The sequence below is a fragment of the Cannabis sativa genome, chromosome 3 (assembly GCF_029168945.1).
Source record: "Cannabis sativa cultivar Pink pepper isolate KNU-18-1 chromosome 3, ASM2916894v1, whole genome shotgun sequence".
Classification (NCBI taxonomy): domain Eukaryota; kingdom Viridiplantae; phylum Streptophyta; class Magnoliopsida; order Rosales; family Cannabaceae; genus Cannabis; species Cannabis sativa.
Genome location: NC_083603.1, coordinates 2,966,525 through 2,994,014, shown reverse-complemented (window position 1 = coordinate 2,994,014; position 27,490 = coordinate 2,966,525). Strand labels below are relative to the sequence as shown.

The window sequence follows — 27,490 nt, the reverse complement described above, 5'->3', positions numbered from 1 at the left end:
TATTGTTATTTTGGTATTATTTAGATGTTATTTTTATATTATTTTTATGTAATTTTTTTATTATTTTCGTATTGTTTTTATAAAAACAATTATAAAAATATATAAAAAAAAATCATTAAAACTAAAAATATAAAATTTTTACCCAATAATAATAATAATAATTAATTATTCCTTGAAAAATTGTGTTCACAAAACCTCAGTCCACTCCAATACAAAGCCTCCTAAACCCTTCACTCTTCACACTCGTTCCGCCTCACACCGGTGGTCAATCTCTCCTCCGGTGCCCTTCAAAACCAGAGCTTCAGCCATGGATTTGGGAACCTCTTCTCTTTCTCTCAATACTATCCCAACTAAATTTCTCAGACCCATTCACTCTTCAACTTCATCTTCAACCCTCTTTCTTCTTCCTCAACCTCGGAACAACCCATTTCCTTTGAAAGCAACTCTTAAAGAATTCAACATCACCGCAACACAAAAGGTTTGTTTTTGCATTTGTTCTAATTGTTTTGTTTACTATTTGATTTTGTGTTTAATATATTGTTTTGATGATGATGCAGAAGATGTCCAGAGAACTGGAGTATTCGAATTTGACAGCTTTATCGCCTTTGGATGGTCGGTATTGGGGAAAAGTCAAGGACTTGGCTCCTTATATGAGTGAATTTGCCCTTATTTATTATAGGGTTTTAGTTGAGGTTTGAAAATTTCTCAACTTTGTTCTCTCTCTTTTTATGTTCCATGATTCAAGAAAAGAATTAGGGTTAGGGGTTGTTCGCAGATTGCTTTGGTCCAGATTTTCATTTTTTTGGAACCAATCAACTTAAGAACAAATTAGTTTATAGTTTGTATTTTGTAATTGTTCTAATGTTTTCTTTTATGTAATTGTTCTTTTTCTACTTTTCAAAATTTAACAATAGAAAAAAAAATACATTGTCAAAACAATTGGTTTGGTTTGAATCGCTAGTGAGAATTTTAAAATGGTGACCAAACTAGAGAATTATAAATTATCGGAATTGAGCAAACTGCTGACACCATATTCATTTGGTTCGGTCTCAAATGGTTTGGTTCGGATTGGTTGAGGTTTGGAATTATGGATAGCGGATTTTTGTTAGGCTATATAAGTAATTTATTGATAAGCATTATGGTTTCACTGATTAGTTCAGCTAGCTTTTATTGAATTTTAGCTTAGTTTTATTCTTTATGATGCTTATAGTGTAGAAATGTAATTTTTTCGGGTTTATTGTTCTGTTGATTAGTGAATTTTCATATTTATTTCAGGTCCAATGGTTGATAAAACTTTCACAAATTCCAGGAGTGGAAGAAGTGCCTAGCTTTAGTGATGATGCTAGGTCTTTTTTGCAAGGTGTTATTGATGAATTCACAGTAGATGATGCTTTGGAGATAAAAAAAATTGAGAGAGTTACAAACCATGATGTCAAGGCAGTGGAATATTTCTTGAAACAGAAATGCGAGTCTCATGCCGAGATTGCAAAGGTTTGGAATTTTCTTTAGTAGATTGAAAAAAAAAAGAGTATTTTGAATGTTCTGAGAATTATCTAAGTATTGATTTCTTTGCCTTGAAGGTGCTTGAATTTTTTCATTTCTCATGCACATCTGAAGATATCAACAATCTTGCTCATGCATTGATGTTGAAAGAAGCTTTGGACAATACCATATTACCTGTTGTTGATGATTTGATTGGGGCAATTGGTAAAATGGCTGAGGACAATGCTCATATTTCGATGCTTTCTCGCACCCATGGACAGGTAAAAGCTATTTCTTTGAAAAATCATCATTGTTAGATTCGATCCGATTAACAAAAACAACAGGCAAGAAGCAACAAAACACATCATTCTATGAGTTTAAAGAAGTCATTTTTATTGAATTAGGAGAGAAAAAGTATAAAAGCAAGCAACTTCATAAATTTCCAAAATAATTTAATAAAGAAATCTCCACCATATCACCTAATCAATCTAGTGTCTTAGAAAAATGAAATTGGGTTTTCAAGGAAAAAGAAAAAGAAAAAGAAAAAAACAAGATCATATTATCTTAAAATAATTCTACTATCACATAGTTTTAAAGGCTATTTCTGTGATTGTGAAGAATTAGGCAGATTTTTTAATGACTACTTTGATAAAACTGTGTCCATGAGTTTTTCTTACTCATGTAATTATATCTTATTGTATGGTTAATATCAGCACCTTTTATTTCGAAACTGTAGCCAGCTTCACCGACAACTTTGGGGAAGGAAATGGCGATATTTGCTGTTAGGTTAAGTAGAGAAAGAAGGGATATTTCTCAGGTTGAGATAATGGGGAAATTTGCTGGTGCCGTTGGTAATTACAATGCCCATCTTGTTGCATATCCTTCGATTGATTGGCCCCAGATTGCTGAAGAGTTTATCACATCTCTTGGATTGAGTTTCAATGCGTATGTTAGTCAGGTTAGTTTCTTTTCATTTTTTCGAGCCCATTTTTAAGCATTAAAGTCGGTGTTGGTGTTATCATGCATGTTTTGAATGCTCTGATGTTATATTTATTTAATCTTTTGCTTTTGCAGATTGAGACACATGACTATATGGCGAAATTGTTTCATGCAATTTATCGACTTAACAATATATTGATTGATTTCGATCGAGATATATGGGGCTATATCTCATGGGGTTACTTTAAACAAGTGAGTGTTTTGAGGTACAATGTATCAACTTGCAAGTAGTTTTTATTCTCTTTCAAGAAATTTTACTTTTTATGTTCAAATCTTGAGCAGATAACTAAGGCTGGAGAGATTGGATCTTCAACTATGCCTCACAAAGTGAACCCAATTGATTTTGAAAATAGTGAAGGCAATCTCGGTGTGGCTAATGGAACTCTTTCTCACTTGAGTACAAAGTTGCCCATCTCTCGATTTCAGGTAAAGTTGCTCCGATTCCTGTTTGAACTCGATTCTTTCTTCCATTTTCCTGTTCATGAAACACGGTTTTGCTTCTTGCCCTTTTGATAGTTTTAGTACTAATATTGCGGTACTTTGCAGCGTGACTTAACCGATTCAACGGTCTTGAGAAATATGGGTGTTGGATTGGGACACTCTCTTCTCGCATATAAAAGTACACTCCAAGGAATTACAAAACTTCAGGTATGTATGATATGAACTTTGACAATGTTAGGCTTCTTTATTATTAATCTTTATGTTAGTGTTGATTTAATCATTCATCAATATGATTTAGAAATTTCTGTTAAACACGAAACTGCAAAGGCGCCATCTTTAAGCTTTTACAACAGAAGAAAAACTGACAAAAGTGCATCCACACAGGGAATATTTTTCTGATAATTTGTCTTGCGATTTAGGTGAATGTTGCTCGCTTGAGTGAGGACTTGGACAATTGTTGGGAGGTGCTTGCCGAACCCATCCAAACTGTAAGTAACATCTTTCTTTCGTTTGCAATAACTTTGTTTCTTCGTCTCCAACCTATATTTACTGTAGGAGCCATACTAGTTTTATCCATAGGTGGCTTTTCACAAATCGAGTAATTAGTGAAAATTGACTATTTTATAATGTTACTTTGTAAAAAGACTTTCTTTTGATAGTGTTTTTGCAAAATGATCTCTTTTTGGTATCTAGACGAGGGTGTTGAGAATTTCCGATAGTAGAGAATAATTTCGATACATTATCCAAAGAAGTGTTGATGGATGCATTTTCTCTTACGGGGTTTGGATTGCGAAATTTGATTTTTAGGTAATGCGAAGATACGGTGTTCCTGAACCATACGAGAAGCTCAAGGAACTTACACGAGGACGAGCGGTTAACAAGGAAAGTATAAGAGAGTTCATTGAAGGTTTGGAGTTACCTAATGAAGCAAAGACAGAACTATTGAAACTAACCCCACACAGCTATGTTGGAACAGCTGTTGATTTGGCTCTAACCACTGAGAAAGCTGTGAAATTGGTCAATGGAAAGTGTTAGGAATTTTCAATTTGTTGTTTATTTATAATATTTTTTATAACATTGAAAACCAATATAGAAGCAAAATGTTGTACCAAGGTTCAAACAAGGCTCCACTTGTTGATGGTGGAATAGGCTTTGTGCCCCCTTTTTGTCTTTTGATTTATCTCCTCTCATTGAAGATAAAACTGAAAAGGAAAATAAAAGTTGAGTCTTTTTTAGACATAATTACAGGTTTTAGTGTTTATTTTTTTGGTCTTTTATTACAGAAATGAGATCTAAAATCTTTTCAATTGAAATGTTATTTGTATGCCTTCTTTAGTAATTTCATAGCAATTTTCTTTTTCTTATTTTTTTTTTCATATCATTTTCTCCGAACTAATAGGAGAGGCGAAAGGGGCTACACGCCCTTCCTTAACGATACAAACTACTTTTTTCGATGGAACTTTAGAACTTCTTTCTTGGCTTAAGAATGTTCTCCAAAATTCTATTGGGGTTGTCTCTACCAGCAATGAAGAGTGTCATTTGAGTTCCAACTAAACAATTAGCAAGAACGAGATCGTGAAGTAGAGACCTAAAGCGTGAGGCTTTACCAAACATTTAAAAATTCTCAAGATCCACTCGGGTTACCAATTAGGTCGCGCATAATGTGGTTATGTACAAAATATATTTATTTATAAAGAGTAAAGGAAAGGTAGGTGAACATATTCCTATAAACTCTCTTGATTGCCAGTTTGTGGTCTGGAGAAAGGGAGTCATTTCTATTTTTTCTTTGACTGCTCTTTCTCAAATAGAGTTGTGAGTTCTATGTTTCATCGGTTGGGTTTTCAAGTTTGGTCTTTGAGTTTTGATAGTTGAAAAAATTGAATTAATAGCACAAGATAATGTCATTTGGCTTTTGTAGTGAATGCAATCGTTGCAGCTGCAGTGCATGGTATTTGGCTTAACTGAAATAAGTGCTTCTATGAGAGTTATTCTTATACAATTGTGTACATAGTGAAAGAAATTAAGTGTATGATGCATTACAAATTGTATAGCACTAAAGGAAAAAATATGAACTCCTTTTAACAACTACTAATTACTCAAATCTTAAATTGAGTAAAAGGAGTTGTTTTTTTTAGGCTTCTTTTTAGTCTTTACTGATTTGTTTGTTTGTATTCTGTTCAGTTGATTTTTCTTGATAAAAAAAGGTAGGTGAACATAATTAAATTATTAAAGCACTAGTATTGTCCAACACTACCTAAATAAATTACATTTTAGTTTAAAAGCTATTATAAAAAACAGCTAAACTCTACCTCATAGCAGTCTCATAATATAAGTATATGACAGTTGGTCAAGGCACCAAACTCTAGCGGAAGAAAAATAAAGAGCTAACTTAGTAAGAGAATAAGCCACAAAATTAGCTAATACATTATGATGCACAATCGAAATATTAGTTGATTCCTTGCACAAGTGTGATATGCCTTCTAGGACAAGCCTCACAGTGTTATTGATGACATCGACCACTATAAGACAATCCGTTTTTACTTTTTAGGATCACAGAAAGATATCATTGTCGAACAGCGAAGGCTTCTGCCATATGGGCAGGGTAGGTAGGCCTAAGGCGATTTAAATTTTGGGATCATCACTTTTAGAAATATATATAGATATATATATATATATATAAAATATTGAGAAAGAGTGTTATGAGACTCAAACCGACATCATTGTATAATGTGTCATAATCCTAAGCCAACCAAGCTATGCATATTTTTTATTTATAATACACTTAATTTTAATTAAATAAAAATTTAATGAGGCATTTTGTTTTTTATTTTGGGCCTTTTAAAAAACATGAATCCTAAGCACGAACTTAACACGTTTATACTTACGGTCGGCTCGGCATATGAGTTTCAAGTGTTAGATCAAGAGGGACAACTGAAGAGCCCAACACAAAGCCCGAACCATCTTGAATGCCCATCTTGAAAATAATGTAAGTATTTAAGTATGTAAAATAATGTAAGTATTTAAGTATTTCAGTGGCTATCCTTTCTTTTTTTGACAAAGATATCATTCCTGCTCATTTAAATAAAACTACCATATCTTTGGTCCCTAAAGTAGATTCTCCGGCCTCTGCTATAGACTATAGACCAATTGCTTGCTGCAACACTTTATACAAGTGTATTTCTAAAATGATTTGCTCTAGACTAAGTGAGGTGTTACCAGATCTAATTCATAGCAACCAAGGTGCCTTCGTGAGGAAAAGGAGTCTTGCCCACAATGTTTTAATTTTTCAAGACTTACTTAAAGGCTATACGAGGAAACACATCTCGGCTAGGTGTCTAATGAAGGTGGATCTAAGCAAAGCCTATGATACTGTTGATTGGGAGTTCATTGTGGATCTACTTAAAGGCCTTTGTTTCCCTACAAAATTCATTAAGTGGATTATGGTTTGTCTTTGTGACACCTCATACACTTTAATGTTGAATGGGAGACTTCATGGGACTTTCCAAGGAAAAAAAGGGCTTAGACAAGGGGATCCCATCTCCCCCCTGCTCTTTGTTCTTGTGATGGAGTACCTCACTCGTTTACTTATCCATGCCTCAAACTCCAAGGGGTTTGGATACCACCCAATGTGCAAATCTTTGAAGCTGATTAACTTGTGTTTTGCAGATGACCTGGTAATTTTTTGCAAGGGTAATGCCTCTTCCTTGAACATCACACAACAAGCTTTTACAGAGTTTTGTAATGCCACTGGCTTAACAGCCAATGCTACTAAATCCTCCATTTATTTTGGAGGTATTTCTGATGATACAAAAAAGCTCTTGAAAGGAATAGCAAAGATGGAAGAGGGCTCTTTTCCCTTGAAATATTTAGGGGTCAATCTTCGACCAACTAAATGGAAAGCTTCAGACTGTGGGGGGACCATAGACAAGATTCAAAAGAATCTTCACTGTTGGAGCAGTCGACATCTTTCCTTTGCAGGTAAAGCTCAACTCATTAACTCTGTCTTACTGGGGATTCGAAGCTATTGGATGAGCATTTTTATTCTGCCACAAAAAGTTTCGAAGGAGATTGACAAACTGTGTAGGAACTTCTTATGGGGTAACTCATTGAATCAGAGAAAGCTTCATTTCTCTTCTTGGGAGAAAATTTGCTTACCTAAAAACCATGGGGGTATTGGTTTCAGAGAGAGTCAAAAATGGAATGTAGCAATGATGGCTAGATACATCTGGGCTTTGTCCACAAAGCAAGATAGTCTTTGGATTCGTTGGGTGGATGTTGTTTATATGAAAGAAAAAGACTTTTGGTCGTTTACCCCTTGCCAAGATATGAGTTGGTACTTCAGAAAACTTGTTAATCTTAGGGATAAGATTGACAAACAGGTTGTTTATGATGTTGGTATCTCTGGGAAATTCAGAATTGGTAAATTCTACAACTCCTTAATCTCGGCTCCTCAAGTCCTCTACCACAAGGATGTTTGGCACAAGCTTAAAATGCCAAAACACCGATTTATTTTATGGCAAGCTATCAATGGGAACCTCCAGACTCGTGACCGGCTAGCAAAGGTAATTCCTCTCAACTCCACAAGCTGCCTGGTGTGTGATTTGATGCAAGAGTCTCATTCTCCTTTGTTTTTTGACTGCATTTTTACTAAGAGAGTGATTGTTGAAATCAAAAGTTGGTTGGGGCATTTTAACTGGCCGCTAAATATAACTGATTGATTGAATAGAATTTGTAACAAAGGGACAGGTTTGCTCAGTAACATTACCTCAGCTGTGGTGGCAGGAGTAGTGTACCATGTTTGGTGCAATCGAAATAGGTGTGTCTTTGAAAAAGCTTGTGGATCCGCCAAGGCCATTAGTAGCTTGGTTAAACTTAGTTTGAAAGCTAGAATTACTATCTGTAACCATGCTAAATTGAGTTCTAGAGAGAAAAGCATTGTCAATATGTTGAGCAATCTTTAATTGTTGAGTTTGGCTCTCTGTTTGTAAGTGGTGGTTGTTGATAAATAAAAAATTTTCCTTTCTTCCAAAAAAAAAAATAAATAAATGTTAGGCTCTCATCACTATTCATTTAAAAACCATATTCATGTATGTTGAACACTTCACAAATTTTTCATGGTCAATAATTACATAAAACATTCATTTTTATAAAAAAAATTTACATTTTTATATTCAAGTTTTTTTAAACATTTTTACAATATTCTATAAAAACACAAAAAAAAAAAAAAAACAAGAAAATCACATATAATTAACAAGAAAATAACATAAAAATAATAACAAAAAATATAAAAAATAATATACAAATAACAAAATAATAAGAATAGAACATAAAAATGCACCAAAAAATTATATTTTATATAAATAAAATTTAAAAAATTATATAAATATTAAAAATTCTGTACATGCCGTATTTTTTGTATTTTTTTTATTATTTTTGTATTTTTCTACAAATCATCCCAAAGCAAATTTAAATGGGCCTAGCCCAATAAAATCCAATGGACTTGGATTTAAAGAAGAATAAAAAGAGAAAATTACACTCTATACTCACTTTATTACTTCATTTTAATTTTATTTTTATTTTATTACTTTTAAATTTATACCCACTTTTATAGATCATATCTCCATTATGTGCATTAGTAATTCTAATTTTAATAAGTTATGTAAAGTTATAGTTAGTACTTTAATTATAAAATAAGGTATTTATCAATTAAAATTATTTTACAATTATATTTAATTAATGTATAATAAAAAAGAACATTGCTATCGGCTAACACATTCTAGACGTATTGTCTTACGATTGACTAGCGATACTCGTTATTGTATTAAATTATATGGGACTTGATATTTAATTGAACTAATATCGATATTTCCCAATAAAAAATAGTATTTCTCAACTTATCCCGAACTAGTGTATGTATCTATTGAGTAAGGGTGTGCGTTGATCGGTTTGGTCGGTATACGTTACATTTTATTTAACCCAATGTAAAGATCGGGTTACAAAAATCTAAGTGCATCCCGCCTAATTAAGAAAAAAAAAGTTTCATCCCGCCCAATAAATTGGTCGGTTTAGGCAGGTTAACCCGTCTAAACCGAGCATTAATGTATATTTTACATATTTAATTGTTATATTTTAGTTATTGTGATAATGAGATAAATATAAATATTGAATTTAAAATTTAAATTATCCGCCATAAAAAATTATACTAATTTGAACTTTCTATTTTTTATAAATACAGTAGAACCTCTATTTAAGAATACTCTATTCAAGAATAACCTCTAATTTGTTATAAAAAAATCAAGTCCCAATTTGGGCCAGTTATAAATAAGAATAACCTCTAAATTGTAATTAGTTATACATTTTCTAAGTCCAGTATTAACAAAGTATACCTCTATATAAGAATAATTATATCTTAATAAAATATATATATGTATTTTGTAAATTTATTTGTGTAAAATTAATAATTTTATTTTAAATTATAATAATGAAATTATATTTACTCTAATTTTTTTTTATTATGATATAGTATTAATGATTATTTATTATTATTATTGTTACATTGATATTTTTTAGTTTTTTATTTTTTTTTTTTAGTGTAACTCTATTTAGTTATAACCTCCCAATAAGAATATAATTTACTTAGTCCCAAGTGTATTCTTGGATAGAGGCTCTACTGTATATATATAAATTATATAATATATAGATTATATATAATTAAAACATACATAAAAAAAATTCTCTTAATCGGGTTAGTTCGAGTTGATTGGGCGGGTTGATATTATTTTTAACCCGCCTAATATAAAGATTGAGTGGGTTATATTTCTGTCGGATTTTTCAGTTTACATTTTTTGTCGGATTATCTCGGTTTGATTTGGACGAGTTGTTCGGGTTGGGCGTTTTTCAAAAATTTATGTACACCTTGAGACTTTGAGGAGTGATGAACAAGGAAGGTACACGTGGCAGAATCAAGTGAGTTACGATATTCCAATATTTCCTTTAGGCGCAAGGACTGAGACACTATAAATACTCTCTCTTCATTCTCATTTTCATTTTCTCAATTTGGGTTTGTTTCTCTACGGAGACCAAACTTTAATCAAAAAAAAAAAAAAAAAAAAAACAGTTAAAAGAAAAATCTCAATAATCTGATTCGAAAAATTTGTGATTCAAGGCGAAGAAAATCTCTTCTGTTTTTCGCATTTCAAATCAGGTAATATATATATAACTTTTCCATTTCTTGAATTTGTTTTTGTTGTTTATTTAGGGTCTGTTGTTTCGATTTTTCATAGGGATTTGAATTTTTTGATCTATATATATTTAATCTGTGAGTTGTTGTTGTTGTTTTGTTTGGCATCTGAGAAAATTTTGTTTTGTGGATATGGATAGAAGTAGATTACATAACTGTTTGGGGGAACTGAGTTAGATAATGATCTTGAATTGGTTATTGATGAGGTTTATTTTGAATCTTTTTTTGATTGATTTTGTTTTTGTTTTTTTGTGATTTTTTTTTTTAGATTTTCTTTGTTTTGAAGAATATGAGTTCTAATGTTCGAAGTGAGCGGAGGGATAGGCCTAGGTCAACAGCTCAGGCTTCTGCTAGGCGAGAATGGGTTCCTAGAGGTGCTCCTATGGTGACTGTGGTGAATCAGTCTTCTTCCAATTCAACGGAGAATGTTAATGATTCAATCCTTAGTTCCCATGGTCGGTTCAAGGCAAATAGTAGTTCTAATTTGAACTCGGGAGAAAATGGAAATGGTGGTGTTCCTACTCACGGTGGTTCTTCAGCTTCGCATGGTCATAGTCGATACAGAGGGAATAATAGCTCACATTCGAACTCAGCCGAAAATGGAAATGACAGTGTTTCAGCTTCACATAGTCATGGGCGATACAGAGGGTATAATAGCTCACATTCAAACTCAGCTGAAAGTGGAAATGACAGTGTTTCAGCTTCGTATAGTCATAATCGATACAGAGGGAATAATAGTTCACATTCGAACTCGGGAGAACATGGTCACGGTGCTGATCCGGGGGGGCATAGTTATCAGTACAGGGGGAATGCTAATTTGCATTTGAACTCAACAGAAAATGGAAATGGTGGTGATTCGAGCCATAGCTCTGCAGTGTCTTATGGTCAGTACAAGGGGAATAGTAATTTCCATTTGAACCCGGCTGCCAATGGGATTGGTGTTGATTCTACTAATAGCTTTGCAGCGTCTCATGGTCGTTACAAGGGTAATTATAGTTCGAAGGGTCAAGTGAGTCGACCAGTCAATCATAGGAGGGAGCAGCAGGAAAGAGGTAGCGAGTCTAATGAATTAGAGTCGAGAGAAAAGAGTACAGGCAAGAATGGAAGGTTCTCAAAGGACTCTACTTTACCACAGCTTGTGCAAGAGATTCAAGAGAAGCTTATGAAGGGAGCAGTTGAATGTATGATTTGCTATGACATGGTTAGAAGATCTGCCCCTGTTTGGTCTTGTGGCAGCTGTTATTCGATTTTTCATTTGAATTGTATCAAGAAATGGGCAAGAGCGCCTACCTCCGTTGATTTATCTGTGGACAATCATGGATTTAATTGGCGGTGTCCCGGATGTCAGTCTGTGCAGCTCACATCCTCGAAAGAGATTCGATATGTTTGTTTTTGTGGTAAGAGGACAGACCCACCTTCAGACTTATATTTGACACCCCATTCATGTGGGGAACCTTGCGGGAAGCCACTCGAGAGAGATGTTGGTCGTGGAGGAAGTAAGGAAGATCATTGCCCTCATGTTTGTGTGTTGCAGTGCCACCCTGGTCCATGTCCTCCTTGTAAAGCATTTGCCCCGCCTCGTATATGCTCGTGTGGCAAGAAAATCATTACCACAAGATGCTCTGATCGCAAGTCCGGTCTTACTTGTGGTCAGCGCTGTGAAAAGCTTCTTAGTTGTGGTCGACACAGGTGTGAGCAGATGTGTCATGTCGGTCCTTGTGATCAATGTGAAGTAGAGGTTAATGCTGCCTGTTTCTGTAAGAAAAAAGTGGAGGCTGTTCTTTGTGCAGACATGACTGTGAAGGGAGCGGTGAAAGCAGAAGATGGAGTCTTTTCGTGTAATTCTCTTTGCGAAAAGAAGCTAAACTGTGGTAACCATTTCTGTGGCGAAATTTGTCATCCAGGCACTTGTGGAGAGTGTGAGTTATTACCAAGCAAGACCAAGACATGCCATTGTGGGAAAACAGTTTTGAAGGAGGAACGAAATAGTTGCTTAGACCCGATTCCAACCTGTTCGAAAATATGCCAGAAGCTCCTTCCATGTAAGAAGCATTCCTGTGAAGAGGTGTGCCATGCTGGTGATTGTCCGCCTTGTTTGGTTAAAGTCTCACAAAAATGCCGTTGCACCTCAACTTCTCGAATTGTGGAATGTTATAAAACAACTTCAGACGAAAATTTCAGTTGTGACAGAACCTGTGGGCGTAAAAAAAGCTGTGGAAGACACCGTTGCAATGAGCGATGCTGTCCTCTTTCTAATTCGAGCAGCAGTCACACAGGAGAATGGGATCCACACTTTTGTTCAATGTCATGTGGTAAGAAGCTAAGATGTGGACAACATGCTTGTGAATCTCTCTGTCATAGTGGTCACTGTCCTCCATGTCTCGAAACCATATTTACCGATTTAATTTGCGCTTGTGGAAGAACTTCAATACCTCCTCCATTACCTTGCGGAACACCTCCCCCGTCTTGTCAACTCCCATGTTCAGTACCTCAGCCTTGTGGCCATTCCGCTTCTCACAGCTGCCACTTCGGAGACTGCCCTCCTTGCTCGGTGCCTGTAGCGAAGGAGTGTATCGGTGGGCATGTGGTTTTGAGGAACATTCCTTGTGGGTCAAAGGACATTAGATGTAACAAGCTCTGTGGTAAGACCAGGCAATGCGGTATGCACGCCTGCGGCAGAATCTGTCATTTGCCTCCTTGTGATTCTCAGATGGGGTCTGAACCGGGTTTAAGATCTTCTTGTGGGCAAACATGTGGTGCGCCGAGGAGAGATTGTAGACATACATGTACCGCGCCTTGTCACCCGTCCTCTCTTTGTCCCGATACACGTTGTGATTTTCCTGTGACGATTACTTGCTTATGTGGCCGTATATCAGCAAGTGTTCCTTGTGATGCCGGCGGTAACAGTGGTAACTATAACGCCGATACTGTTTACGAAGCTTCGGTTTTGCAGAAATTACCGGCTCAACTTCAACCTGTAGAAGCTACCAGTGGTAACAAGATACCACTTGGACAGAGGAAGCTTATGTGTGATGATGAATGTGCTAAGTTGGAGCGCAAACGGGTTCTTGCAGATGCTTTCGATATAGCGTCTCCCAACTTGGATGCCCTTCATTTCGGCGAAAATTCCTCTGTTTCCGAGTTATTGGGAGACCTCTATAGGCGCGATCCCAAATGGGTGATTTCTGTAGAGGAAAGATGCAAATATTTAGTTCTTGGCAAGAACAGAGGAAGTTCGAGCGGTCTTAAGGTTCATGTATTCTCTCCAATGCTGAAGGAGAAGAGAGACGCTGTTCGGGTAATCGCTGAAAGATGGAAGCTTGCTGTAAACGCAGCCGGTTGGGAACCGAAACGCTTTATCGTAGGTCATGTAACGCCTAAATCGAAAGTTCCACCTCGTATTCTCGGCGTTAAGGGTACCACAACCGTCAGTGCACCTCAACCACCTGCATTCGATCCCTTAGTAGACATGGATCCCAGACTTGTTGTTTCGTTCCAAGATTTGCCTAGAGATGCTGATATCAGTGCATTGGTTTTAAGATTCGGCGGAGAATGTGAGCTTGTGTGGTTAAATGACAAGAATGCATTGGCTGTTTTCCATGATCCTGCTCGTGCAGCAACTGCTATGAGGAGATTAGATCACGGATCGGTATACAACGGAGCCGTTACGTTTCACGCGACGACTTCAGGTGCTTCTTCGGGTTCAAATTCGGGAACAAATGCTTGGGGCGGAGGAGCAGGGATGGTGTCGAAAAGTAATCCATGGAAGAAAGCAATTGTTCAGGAAGATACATGGGGCGGCGACGAGTGGTCAACGAGTGGCTCGGCCGATGTTCAACCGTCTGCGTGGAAGAAAGAAACTCCACTCGCAGCGTCGATAAACCGATGGAGCGTTCTAGATAGTGAAAATGCAACCACTTCATCGTCGTCATCGTCGTCGTCATTATCGAAATCTTTTGCCGGAACAAAAAAAGCGTTAGTTGGTGGTTTGCATTCGAGTTTAGAAAACGCGCCAACTCCGGCAGCAGCGCCGCTTGTCGGGAACGTTACCGAAACCGAGACATGGGAAGTGGCTGAGGATTGGGAGAAGGCTTATGATAGTAGCATAGAAGAAGAAAAATAGAGTGGAAAAAAGTTTGGTATGTTTTGAATTTGAATAATATTTTTGTTTTTGTTGTTTTTATATGTTTTGGCCTTTTATTTGTGCCATATATTTTTACCTAATATTATATTTTTTAAGGTTGGTTGATTAATGTTGTATTAATATTAAATATTAATCTGCCTTTCATTTTGCTTTTATGGCAAGTTCTTAATTATTATTATTTATTTTAATGTTGTTGCTATATTTGAAGAACATTCTATTGTATAAATTGTCTTATTTAACAGGTTGAGAATTTTGGAGGACCAGCTAAGTTTTTTAATTTATTAATTATAATTATTTAGGTGAGCGTTTTGTAATATTTCTATTTTTTTTTAATTATAAAAATATAAGTAAAATTTTGTATTTTTATTTTTTTTAATTATAAAAATATATGTAAAATTTTGTTTTTAAAAATAAATACGTGTTCTGTAACTATTTTTATTTTTTAATTGTAAAAACAAAAAATATAAGTGTATTTTATAAATTTTATTTTTATTTTCATTTGTTATTTATGCAAGTGAGGTCTGGGTTTGAGGCTGAGATCGAGAATTGAGTGTCCGGGGTCGGAGTCTATATTGATTAAGAAAAAAAATTGTTAAAAAAAATTTTGAAAGTGATTTCTTTATTCTCAATTAAAAAGTAAAAATAGGTTTATAGAATATGATTTTGGAAAATACTTTTACTTTTTTAATTTTTAAAACACAAAACTTATTAAAAAGTGTTGTGCACTTTTAGGTGTCATTTGGTAATACTTTTGCTTTTTAATTTTTATTCACAAAAATTAAAGTAAAATTTTAATTTTTGAAAAATAAAAATGTGTTCTATAATCTTGTTTTCAATTTTAAAAATAAAAAATAAAAGTGTATTAAGTTTGTTTTCATTTAATTTGGGTCTCGGTCCAGAGTTAGATTCGGATTTGGGTAAAGAGTCGAGTCAAGAGATTATAACTTTATTTAGTTATAATCTCTCAATTAGAATACAATTTAATTGGTCCAAAATATATTTTTAAATAGAGATTCTATTGTATTTTGTCAAAAATACACAAAATACTAAAATAATGTTATAAACGGTCTATTTTCACTATTACTTGTTTATTATTTTTTTGAAAAAATTTGTACAATATACTTAAAATATAGTTTTATAGATTTTTATTATATATTTTTACGGACTCAATTTTTTACAGGTTTTTTACTTTTTTTTTTCTCCAAAAAAAAAAACATTGTTCTCGAGTTGTTTTATTGTGCAGTAAAATGAATATAATGTTATTTTGAAAATAAAAACACTGTAATTTTGTTAAAAAAAAAAGTTAAAATCTGTAAAATGTAAATTTTTTTTTTTGTAAATTTGTCAAAATATAATTTTTTTTTATCATTAAATAATCTTTATTATTGTTATTAGAACAATAAAACTTTAGGGTACTAAGTTTGAATTCGGCCATAATTCTAAGAAGAGAAAAATAGAAAAGAGTAAAAGACATTTCTATTGAGTTATGTTTCAAAATATTTTATTGGTGAAAGAAACTATGATCATGTGATAAGAAACTGATGGAGTGTTCTAGAATCTAGATAATGAAAATACAACTAGTTTATCATCGTCATCGAAATCTTTTGCCGGAATAAAAAAGGCGTTAGGTGTTTTGCATTCGAGTTTAGAAAACACTCCAATCGGGCCGCCACATGTAGGAAATGTTACTAAAATGAAAACTTTCAAAGTGGCTGAGGACTGGGAGTAGGAATGCATATGAGACGGAGAATTGGGAGGGAGTGCTCCCCCATCTTCATTAAGGATTTTAATTCTCATTCTCGCATGTTTAACATTCGGGGACAAGAAATAATCCCCTTCCATGCTCTATTTCCCTTTCAAACGAGAAATTCTCACCTCATCATAGGCGGGTCCCCGCAGGCCCATTCCCATGTCGAAAATGAGCATCCTAACTGGGAGAAGGCTTATATGTTTTGACCTTGTTTGAATTTAGAATAAAGGACATGAGATTTCATCTCAAAACCAATTGACAATGAGAAAAGTAGTTCATGCACAATATATATAGTGTTATATTTCTACACCTAGCAATATAGGACTATAACATCCCCTTCAAGATAATGGCTAGTTTTGGCTCATCTTTTTTGTATAGTAATTGAATTTGAATCAGATACTCGTTAAAGTTTTGTTTGGCTCTAACACCATGTTATTATTTAACATGAAAGTGTATGGGGCTCTATCTCAAAACTAATTGACAATGAACAAGACCCTGATCAGTTGAAACAGACTATAGGAAAAAAAGTAAACCCCTATTATAAGAATAAATGTTATTTTTAAAAATTATTAAAAAAATATGTATATATTTTTAAAAGATTTTTTTTTATTTAGGTCCTTAAGATGGGTGGACCCTAAACGCGAGCCTAGCCCACATTAGTCTAAAATCCGGCCTGACAATAAAAAAAAAATCACTATCTTATATATGATGTTATACTTCTATATTTTAACAATATAAAACTAAGGGATATTTTCTTTGTGCCACAAGAGTATATTTTTGCCTAAATATTGTTTCTTTTGGTTGGTTGATGTTGTACTGCCTATGATTTTGCATTTATGGCAAGTTTTTCTTATTTTTTTTTTATGTTTGTTGTTTTGTTGAAGAACATTCTTTTGTATATGCTATTATCTTATCTTTATCCACAGGTTGGAATTTTTATTAAATTGAGTGAAGCTTCTTGGCATGTGACAAAATTTTAATTTAAAAATAAATTTTTTAAATAAAATTATATTAAAATGAGCCCTATGTAAATATAGTTATTGTTACTTAAGAGAAACACTAAAAAAAATAGAGAAGATTTATATTTAAATACAACTAATGTAAATAGGAAAATTGTCTCTAATATGAGTATGTCCTATAGAAAGAAAAAAAAATTAATAAATTAACTCAATTTCAAGCATGTCTATATTTATGAAAAGTAAGTTTAAATCTATTTTATAAATGAGTTTTTTCCCTCTTATTAATATCTAATAATTGAGTTGTCGAATTTTTTTAGGTTGTTTTTAATTTTTTTTTTGAACTATTATAACTACCAAATTATGTTCTTTTGTCTAAAATTAAGGAGGAAGAATTTGATAGTGATAATTTTATAGCTTGTGGGGTCATTTGCCTCCTTCAATTTTTATAAATTAAATTTTTGAATATTTTATATTACCCCGACAAAATTTATATTTTCATTTATACCCTTACATATTTTTATTTTTATTTCTATAAATTTTATATTTTTTATATTATCCAACTTACTTTTATTTTTATTCTACATAATTTTACTTTTTTTTTTATTATTTTATTTTCACATAATTTTATTTTTATCCCCATTAAAATTATATTTTTCAACTAAAAAAACTTTTTTTTTGCCTCTACTAAGAAGTGTGGCTAGCTCCGCCACTAGTTATGGGACACAACTTTATAACGATATTACTTCAGAGGTGAGAAATAATTATATATCAGATTATTAGCAATGACAAGCATTATATTTATTATGGTGTAATTATAACATAAGAATTTGGTACTATATACACAATTTAATTGTGTTATAAGTGTTTTATTATGTCAAATTTAATTAAGTTTTTATTATTAGTTTTTTTAGAGTATCTTTACATGCTCTTAGGATAAACAATAAATTTTTATAAATGAAAAGAAATTCTCTACTTTTTCACCTAAGGTTATTATCTTTGTTATTTAACCTTTATTAGTTTACCTTAACAAGAAAAAAAGTGTATTGTACATATTTTAATATTACTTTTCTATCAATAAAGCCATTTCATAAAAAAGGTTTGATCATGCCTACTACTATCTTATATTAGTTTGGGTTGTAATCAAATATTCCTAGTAGCATTATTAGATAGAAAAAGGAAGAAAAAGTTATTAATATATTTTTGGAGAGAAATACTATTTTCATTATTTGTAGTTTTCTATTGTGATGTTTGACAATAGCTTTCTTTATTTATAATCATTTTGCACAATAATAATTGTGTGGTTTTTCTTTTTAACAAAATAGTGACATTTTATCTAAAATTCTCGACATCTTCTCCTATTTTCAACAAGAGACTATTTTATGAAAAATATGATACAATAATATTATAAAATAAATGGTCTATTTTCATTTAGAGGAGACGTATTCATGAAAAATACAACATTTAAGTCAAGGAATCTTATGTGATTGATCAAGCCCACTTTTTTTTAATTATTTATATATTATATTATATTTTTTAATGAATAATTTACAACATAAATATTTAAGTTTAATTTTCGATTATAAATAAATAGTTAAGTTAAATTTTTGGCAATAATAAATCTTTAAGTTATATTTTTAAAACTTTCGTAAGTACCTGATTACTGTTAAGTGTCAACTCATTAATAATATGTCACTTTCTTATTGGTGTATTGAAATTGATTTTTCGATTATTGTCACGTGACTATTGCCTTACATTTAACAGTTAGGTACATACGAAAGTTTCAGAAATATAACTTAAATATTATTACCGGCTGTCAAAAATTAAACTTAAGTATTTATCTATAACTGGAAGTTAAACATATAAATTGGTTTGAAAAGTTGTAAACAGTTTTTCCTTGTTAAATAGTTGTATTTGCAGACCTTAAAAAAGTGCTGGTAGGTTGTAAATGGAAGTTGAAGTAATGCATTACAAGCTAAGGTGATTTATCTAAAAAAAAAGTTAAACATAAATATTTATGCTGCAAATTACTCTTTTCATAAATCTAAAAAAAATTATAAAAAATAAAAAATCCTTATATGAGGAACTATAAAATAAAATTGAAATACTTTATAAAACCATTTTTCTAGCAAATTTGTTTTTTTTAAGAAGGTAGATAATATTTTGGACTTTGTGTTTTGTAAAAATTATTAATTGGACCTTCTCTTTTATTAAATGACAAAATGGACCTTGTATTTTCTAAAATGGTACAAATAGAACCATGAACTGATTTTTTGTCAAAATAAAATTTAATAATAATCCGATCTATAGGTGCTATGACAAAACTGATTATATTTTCTATATCTGTTCAAAATTATATTCAAGTTGGTTATATTAAAAAAAAGTTGTCAAAAATTAAACTCATGGTTCTATTTTTACGATTTTGTAAAATACAGGGTATATTTTGTAATTTAACAAAATAGAGAGTTCATTCAGTAACTTTTGCAAAATACAAGATCCAAAATAGTATTTATCCTTTTAAAAATTATATGAACTAATGTTACAAAAATTATATGTATAATAACTATAGATAGTGATAAACTAATCACTATACTATACTATATATATCCTAATAAATAAAATTAAATTTTCTTATTTTCAGTTTTCAAAGGACCCTCTCAAATTATCAGTCAAAATTCCAATTCATTATTGTTATAACTTTCCAAAAAACTTATGCAGAAAATTAAAATTAATTATTTGTTTTCTGTTACAAATTTTAACTTTATTTTTTTTGAAAGCACAAATTTTAACTTTTAATTTGACTTAACGTTACTTTTGTTTTCGGTTGAAAAGTGATTAAATATTATCATAAATATAATGTCAAATATTGAAAATTTATACAATAATTTTTTTCAAAACGAAAATACATTTAATAAATATCTAAAAAAAAGTTATGTTATAGATTGATTAATGAAAAAATAAAATAATATATATATAAATATAATAATGAAGTAATAAGTTACTAGATACAAAATATTATATATACATATAAAAAATAATATATTAATTTATTAGATAATAATATAATACTAACACTTCTAACTGAAAGTACAAAACGTTACATTAGTTTTTTTCTCTCTCTCTTTTTTTTTTTTTTAATTTTAGATACACAGTTAATTTAAGAGTAATTTGTCTCATATATAGTTAAGCTTAATTTTTAGTTATAAATAAATATCTAAATTATATTTTTGTAATTCCGTAAATACATAATTGTTAAATGTCAAGTCATTATCCATATGTTATTTTTTTATTAGTATATTTAAACTATTTTTTTTTAAAAAAAAAAATAAAAATTTAAGCACCTGAACTAATCAGGAATTGTCACGTGATAATTTACTCAACACTTAACAACCAGGTAATCACAAAAGTTCTAAAATTATAACTTAGGTATTATTACCGCAAAAAAATTAAATTTAAGTATTTATTTACAACCTGAAGTTAAAATTAGGTATTTATCCCGCAAATTACTCTTAATTCAATTTATAGCATTATGGCCAATTAAGATTTTTAGCCCCCGAACTTTAACATGTACCAAATAATGCCTCTGAACTTTTAAGGTCGTTAAAAATCTCCCTTAAACTATTGAGATTGTTGTATTTAAGAATTTTTGTTCAATTTTAGTATGGAAAGTCTAACACGGATGAAAGTTCAAGAGTTATAATTTGGTACATATCAAAGTTTGAGAGTCATGATTTGGTAGTTATTAAAGTTTAAAGAACATGATTTAGTACATAAACAATCACTAAATTAGTAAAACTTAATGTAAAGTATTTAATCTAACAATTTTAATAGTTCAAGAAAATTTTTAATAGCCAAAAAATTAAAAATATAATTTGATATATATTAAAATTTATGGTACAAAAATATTAATTAGTCTAACTTTATTATTCCCTCATTAAAAAACAAAAAAAAAATAAAAGAAAATTAAGGAAGGTTCAAAACTAATAATGAATGAGTCACATGACATGTGGGGGTGTTCTTTCTCTCTTACCCCACCAAAAAAAATCCCAAACTAAAGTCATGTGATCTGATTTACATGACTTTTAATTAATTAATTTATAAATAATAATAGCAATAATAATATTATTAAAAATATATATGTAGTTCCATTACTATTATAATTTGTTGTATAAGATACAATATCAAATTACATATATTTTAAATTAGAGAAATACTAAAATGTATTAATATTATTTTGGATGATTTCTCTTTATCTTATGTAATTTTTTCATTAGTTTTGGATGATTTAAATTAATGAAGGTTTCATTATTATTAAAAAAAATTGTATTAGTATTGTTTAATATTATCTAAAATATCATATTATTATTAGTAAAATTAATTATCAGATCCAACTAATTCACACCAGTTACTATGTTAGATATTTTGTATTGTAAATACTATATTTAACAAAGTAGTTATTTCATAATATATCGGGTCTCATAGAAATTAATTTAATAATTATTATAAAATATCACTATTTATTTGTAAGACCAACGTTTTCTCATAATAGTACTAAACACCACTAATATTTAAAATAACATTCTTTGAATCATGAGAAATTACTAACCATTTAAGAATTTACTTATGATAGTATTGCACCAATAATAATAGAGTATTATTATCGGGTATCAGTAATATACAACACCTTCTATATATGACGTTCTACAATTGACTAACAATATTTTCTAAAAATTATTTTTTTAAGTTATACAAAACTCAATAGTTAATTACACTAATAGTTTTATAACACCGAAGAGAGTGCTAATTAATAATGGTGTCTTTTAACAATTCAAATAACGATATTAATACCTCGTAAGGGTGCTAAACACTATAAATATCTTTTAACAGTTCTTTTTGATATTACTTATAAAAATATCGAGCACTACTTATACTTAATAAGAATAGTTGTGATTTGAAAAGTGGAAGATAAAGACAAAGAATTATATAATTTGATATTATTATTAGAATAGAATTATCATAATTGGGAATGAAAGAAAATATTATTATTTTTATTTATTTATTTAGTATATTATGTCTTTTTTCTTGTAAGTAACAAAACAAAAACTCTCTCTTTGCATTGTTTTAGTGAAATCCGCCTTTTAAGGCATTGGCCTAATCGCTTTCTCATCATTAAAAAACCATTCTTTCTTCTTCTTCTTCTTTCTTTTCTTTCATGGTTTTTTGATTTGTTTAAACAAAACCAAACAAAAAAAAAAGGAAAATGGATCCTCAGCTTAGTCCAACTACTTTTGTTCAGCAATTCAAGGTATCCCCTTTATGCTTCTTTTGCAATAATTACTTCATTTTCATTTTTTATTTGTTGAACTGAGATTGCGTTCTTCTTTATTTTGGCTATTTGAACTCATTTTAGTGATAAAGTTAAGATCTTTTTTGCAATGTGATGAGTATTTGAACTCATTTGTGTACTCTGTGTTTGTCATTTGAATCATTTTGGTGATAAAGTTAAGATTTTTTTTTTTTTGAAATGTGGTGTTTTTCTTTTTGGGGTTTTAAGATAATTGAATCTCTCTGTTGTGTAATAGCTTTAAAGTTTTGATTTTTACCAATGATTTGGATAATTTCATTTTTAGGATCTGGTGAATAATGAACAATGATTCAGTACACTTTTGGAAGATTATGTAGTGAATATATATATATTTATAGTTTTAAGGAAAATAAAGTCATACCCTTATACTTGAAACAAATGTAATTATGGTTAATAGTGAAAAAAATAGATCTTAAATGACATGATATGTTGGAAAGAAATAGTAAAGTATCTAACTTGTTCTATCAATCTTCAACTTAAGAATTAGCTACATTAGATATGTGATTCAATCTGATAATTAATACTAAAATTTGAATCTGAAAACCAACTTGTTGGTTAAACTCCGATATTAGTATGATATTGTTCGTTTTTTGTGCTACTCTGCACGAATTTGTTTTTGGGCACTTTACCAAAAGACTTCATTCATACTAATAGAGTAGGTGAATACTTATATTATTGCTTATATTTCCCGAACAGCCTTACATTCTTATTAAATGGTCAATAATATTCACTGATTTGAGTTGATAATTAAGATGTTACCTTCTCGAAAGCCTTCATACTAATGGAGTAGGTGAACACTTATATTCAAGGCAATTCTTGCTTATTTTCCCGAACAGTCTTTAAGCTGATTTGAGTTAGGCAAGTTATGATAGGTTTTGTTTTTGAGCTGATATGTTAACATGATGATATGCAGACTGAGACATGGAGGCATACACTTCTGTTTTCATTTCAAAGCCTTGGAGTGATCTATGGTCAATTAAGTTCTGCTCCTCTTTATGTGTTTGGAACAGTTCATCAAAAAGAGTTTGTATCAGAAGAGACAGCTTATGGTCTTTTTTCCTTTATTTTTTGGACTATGACCATCATTTCTTTGTTGAAGTATGCCCTTTTAGTACTAAGAGCCGACGATGATGGCGAAGGTAACTTATTGGTTTTTTATATTTTTACACAAATATACATGATATCCGTAAATTTTCTTAAACTTCTGTCAGATATCGAAAATATCTCTAATATTTCCATACCTATATTTTCACGATATTTTCTTCGGGGTTAATACTATTTTGGACGTTGTGTTTTGCAAAAGCTAATGATTGGATCATCTATTCTGTTAAATGACGAAATAGATCTTGTAATTTCTAAAATAGGACCCTGAGGCCAATTTTGTTATTGGGTTATTATTAAGTTTTACTTTTACAAAAAAATCAGTTCAGGGTACTATTTAGTACTATTTTAGGAAATACATTGTCTAATTTGTCCGTTACCAAAACATAGGTTCAATTCAGTAACTTTTGCAAAACACATGATCCAAAATAGTATTTACCCTTTTTTTCCTTGTTCTTATGTAACTATTCGAGAGCTATTGTCAGGATTGATTAGTGTTTTGACTATAAAGTTTTCGGTTTTGGACAAATTTATGTAGGTGGTACTTTTGCTTTGTACTCAATCTTATGTAGGCATGCCAAAGTTGGTTTGCTTCCAAATGACACAAGTGCAAATGAAGTTATGCAATATGAGGAAGAAAATCCTTTTAAGGCCAAGGTTGAATCAAGGGCAAGAAGAGCCATTGCCAAACACAAAAGTAGCCATTATCTCATGTTGTTCTTGGCTTTGTTCGGTGCATGCATGGCGATTGGCGATGGAGTTCTTACTCCTTCTCTTTCGGGTTTGCAATTCCTTATCATCTTGTCCTATTATTTTGCACTAGGAACGTTGCTTTTCCTCTCTTTATTTTGAATAATCTTTCTCTTTGTCTATCTATCTATGTTTCCAGTATTATCAGCTTCAACAGGTTTCGGAAGATCAATGTCTTCAATCACATGTAAGATAATAATACCATTCTGTTCTAATGTCCTTTTACACAACAACAATGTGTTCTTCAGTTCCTAATTTCGCTTGTGTTCTTACCAGTTTCGTCTTCAGAACATAAACAGGAGAGAGTCTCGAGGGCATTGAAAGAATGTGAGTTAATAATCTGTCTTTAGCTTTGCAAAATTCAGATATTCCAATTTTTGAAAATCGAAATTGTTTCAGATGTACCGGTTCCTACTGCGTGTGCCATATTGGTCTGCCTTTTCATGCTGCAACATTATGGAACACGAAAAATTGGGTTCATATTTGCTCCAATTGTCATCATTTGGCTCCTATTTATCAGTGGAGTTGGTACTTATAACATTATCAGATGGAACCCGCATATCTTCTACGCGATATCTCCAACATACATGTACAGATTCGTTGTGGATGCTCGTGCTAAAGGTTGGAGATCGCTCGGTAGCATCATTCTATGTGTTGCAGGTTGGTTTAAGACTAAGAGTGTTGTTTTAAGCTCTGTTATTTCGTCTCAAACTATAATGGTTCGGTTAATTTTTATGTCTTTTACAGGATCAGAAGCTATGTTTGCTGGTCTTGGTCATTTTTCGAAGAAATCTATCAAAGTACTATAAATGTTTAAGAATATGATTTCCATTCTCAATTAGAGAAAAGCTTGGATTTTTAGAGTTTGATAAGAACTTATGAATGTTTTGTTCTACATTGCAGATTACTTTCGTATGCTTAATTTACCCGGTTCTCGTTTTATCCTATGCCGGTCAGGCGGCTTACATTTCGAAAAATTACACGGTTGATGGTTTCAATCACCTTAGTGAATCTGTCCCTAGTAAGTGATCTTTTACATTATTATTATTAGGGAGATATTTGCGGCATAAATACTTAAGTAATTCACTAAAAATATTGGACATTACAGGACATTTTCGCCATGTCTTTGTGGTGTTATCCCTATTCGCTTCGGCTGTAGGAAGCCAAGCAACTATAACGGCTAGTTTTTCAATCATAAACCAGTGCCTTGCTCTCGGTTGTTTCCCGAGGGTTAAAGTGATCCATACATCTGATAAAATACACGGGCAAGTCTACATTCCCGATATCAACTGGCTACTGATGGTTCTCAGTCTCTCTGCGACTCTCGGTTTTCATGACATTGTCAAAATTGGCAGTGCAACAGGTACATCTAATGTTATTTCAACACTCTTTTAAGATTTTAAATTGGTATTTTTGATCCTTTTCGACTTAATTTGAATCTCTTTTCGAACAGGTTTGGCTGTAGTGTCGGGTATGTTAGTTACAACTTGTTTGATGTCATTGGTCATTGCTCTGTATTGGGAAAATAATTTGATAGAATCTGTATGTTTTCTAATATTCTTCGGGTTTGTTGAGGCGATGTATGTATCGGCGTGCATGTTGAATATGCACAAGGGAGCTTGGTTTTTGGTTGTACTTTTTTTGTTATCATTTACTGTCATGTTGTCATGGCATTATGGAACTTTGAAGAAGTATGAGTTTGATTTAGAGAACAAGGTGTCTATAGAATGGCTTACCGATCTTAGTCCCGGTCTTGGAGTTTCTAGAGTACCCGGTATTGGCTTTATCTACACCGATATAGTGACTGGAATTCCTGCTTTTTTCTCACATTTTGTCACAAATCTTCCTGCGTTTCATCAAGTCTTAATTTTTGTGTCTTTCAAGTCGTTACCTGTGCCTTGTGTTCACCCGAGTAAGAGGTACCTTATAGGCCGAGTTGGACATAGAGACTACAAGATTTACCGTTGTGTTGTTAGGTGCGGTTATCATGACAATAGTAGAGACTCAGATGATTTCGAGGAGGAAATCATCCGGACAATAGGGGAATTCATTTCCCTCGAAGAAAATGATTTCGAGTCTTTGACTTCTCCAGAAGGAAGAATGATAGTTGTTGGAAAACCGACATCTGATGGGAACGCTCTGGTTCCTCGTATTGATTCTCATTCATTTGTTTCCCCGGAGTCTCCTCCAATATTCACCAACAACGAAAATCAAAGGAGTCCAATCGCAGAAACATCTGTCGTTAAAAAGAGAAAGAAGGTTCGGTTCATGTTGCCCCCGAATAGTCCTAAAATGAGAGTATGTGTTAGAGAAGAGCTACAAGAACTAGTTGATGCAAGAGAGAGCGGAACTGCATACTTCTTGGGACAATCTCACTTGAGAGTTCGAAATGGTTCGAACTTTCTAAAGCGGTTTTTAATCATGACATACACTTTTTGTGATAAAAATAGCCGCGAGCCGCCGGTTGCTCTCAACATTCCTCATGCTGCTCTTGTTGAGGTTGGTATGGTCTATACCATATAAAATAATAATAATATAAATCTCTAAAAAATAAAGACCATAATTAATTATGTATCAACTTTGTATGTATATATATGAGAGTAAAGACAGAAGAAGAATATAGGTTGTAGTTTACACATTACAATGTTAAAATAAGTGATGTTACTTCTAAGTTTTAAATCAAAATCAAGTTTTGCTTCTCATTATATTTAGGTAAATAGTGTTATGAGTATTTAAATTTTAAGTTTGTAAGCGGCATAAGTATTAAATAATTGTAAAATTATAATTTTTTTTTAATTTCGTCAGTATAAATTTCATTTTAAATTTATTAAAGAATAACTGGAAGTAACTGGTACTACATGAATTTATTTAGAACCAATGATCTAGAATTTAGATCTTATATGTGTTCTATTTAAGACAATAAGAGAAATTATATTGATGAAATTATATAAAAATTACAAACTTATATTTATATTACTATTTATTCTTATATTATTATTATTATTATTATTATTATTATTATTATTATTATTATTATTATTATTATTATTAAATATTGAATTTATGTTATTTATAAATTTAAAACTTTAGATACGCTCTTTATTTTTATATTATTATTATTATTATTATTATTATTATTATTATTATTGTTGTTGTTGTTGTTGTTGAATCTCTCACCTCAATCATTCATAGCACTAAAAGAGTTTTTTTACATAATATAAATTTATTTATTTGAGTTGTAAAATTTAAATTGGTTTAGTTT

The 27,490-nt window shown here is 31.5% G+C and overlaps 3 protein-coding genes across 4 annotated transcripts; all 3 read left to right on the top strand.

Moving 5' to 3' along the window:
• The first annotated feature begins 179 nt into the window (after window positions 1–179).
• On the top strand, window positions 180–4,164 carry LOC115709549 (uncharacterized). Of its 2 annotated transcripts, none has more exons than XM_030637675.2 (10): window positions 180–478; window positions 561–692; window positions 1,276–1,491; window positions 1,581–1,763; window positions 2,219–2,440; window positions 2,557–2,673; window positions 2,764–2,907; window positions 3,028–3,129; window positions 3,342–3,410; window positions 3,730–4,164. In XM_030637675.2, exons 1-10 carry the CDS (start codon window positions 308–310, stop codon window positions 3,955–3,957), a joined length of 1,584 nt encoding a protein of 527 aa, XP_030493535.2. In that variant the 5' UTR covers window positions 180–307; the 3' UTR covers window positions 3,958–4,164. The 2 variants fall into 2 exon arrangements, with proteins under 2 accessions (XP_030493535.2, XP_030493534.2); XM_030637674.2 differs by having other exon boundaries at window positions 558–692.
• A 5,798-nt stretch (window positions 4,165–9,962) lies between these two features.
• On the top strand, window positions 9,963–14,461 carry LOC115709001 (NF-X1-type zinc finger protein NFXL1). Its single transcript, XM_030637022.2, has 2 exons — window positions 9,963–10,126; window positions 10,431–14,461. The coding sequence occupies exon 2, from the start codon at window positions 10,452–10,454 to the stop codon at window positions 14,283–14,285; it is 3,834 nt and encodes a 1,277-aa protein (XP_030492882.2). The 5' UTR covers window positions 9,963–10,126; window positions 10,431–10,451; the 3' UTR covers window positions 14,286–14,461.
• Window positions 14,462–22,105: 7,644 nt separating this feature from the next.
• LOC115709548 (potassium transporter 25) lies at window positions 22,106–26,913 on the top strand. Its single transcript, XM_030637673.2, has 10 exons — window positions 22,106–22,317; window positions 23,291–23,516; window positions 24,017–24,259; window positions 24,368–24,415; window positions 24,505–24,555; window positions 24,628–24,888; window positions 24,976–25,028; window positions 25,132–25,249; window positions 25,337–25,591; window positions 25,682–26,913. Exons 1-10 carry the CDS (start codon window positions 22,273–22,275, stop codon window positions 26,749–26,751), a joined length of 2,370 nt encoding a protein of 789 aa, XP_030493533.2. The 5' UTR covers window positions 22,106–22,272; the 3' UTR covers window positions 26,752–26,913.
• Window positions 26,914–27,490: the final 577 nt, after the last annotated feature.

What these genes read in the sequence shown, in the direction of transcription:
- LOC115709549 (XM_030637674.2), top strand. Translation starts at nt 308, where the DNA reads ATGGATTTGGGAACCTCTTCTCTTTCTCTCAATACTATCCCAACTAAA. An exon ending in ATTATAGGGTTTTAGTTGAG is followed by an intron (nt 693 to 1,275) that starts GTTTGAAAATTT and finishes TATTTATTTCAG; the next exon opens with GTCCAATGGTTGATAAAACT. An exon ending in TCAATGCGTATGTTAGTCAG is followed by an intron (nt 2,441 to 2,556) that starts GTTAGTTTCTTT and finishes TTGCTTTTGCAG; the next exon opens with ATTGAGACACATGACTATAT.
- LOC115709001 (XM_030637022.2), top strand. Translation starts at nt 10,452, where the DNA reads ATGAGTTCTAATGTTCGAAGTGAGCGGAGGGATAGGCCTAGGTCAACA.
- LOC115709548 (XM_030637673.2), top strand. Translation starts at nt 22,273, where the DNA reads ATGGATCCTCAGCTTAGTCCAACTACTTTTGTTCAGCAATTCAAG. An exon ending in CTTTTGTTCAGCAATTCAAG is followed by an intron (nt 22,318 to 23,290) that starts GTATCCCCTTTA and finishes GATGATATGCAG; the next exon opens with ACTGAGACATGGAGGCATAC. An exon ending in AGCCGACGATGATGGCGAAG is followed by an intron (nt 23,517 to 24,016) that starts GTAACTTATTGG and finishes AAATTTATGTAG; the next exon opens with GTGGTACTTTTGCTTTGTAC.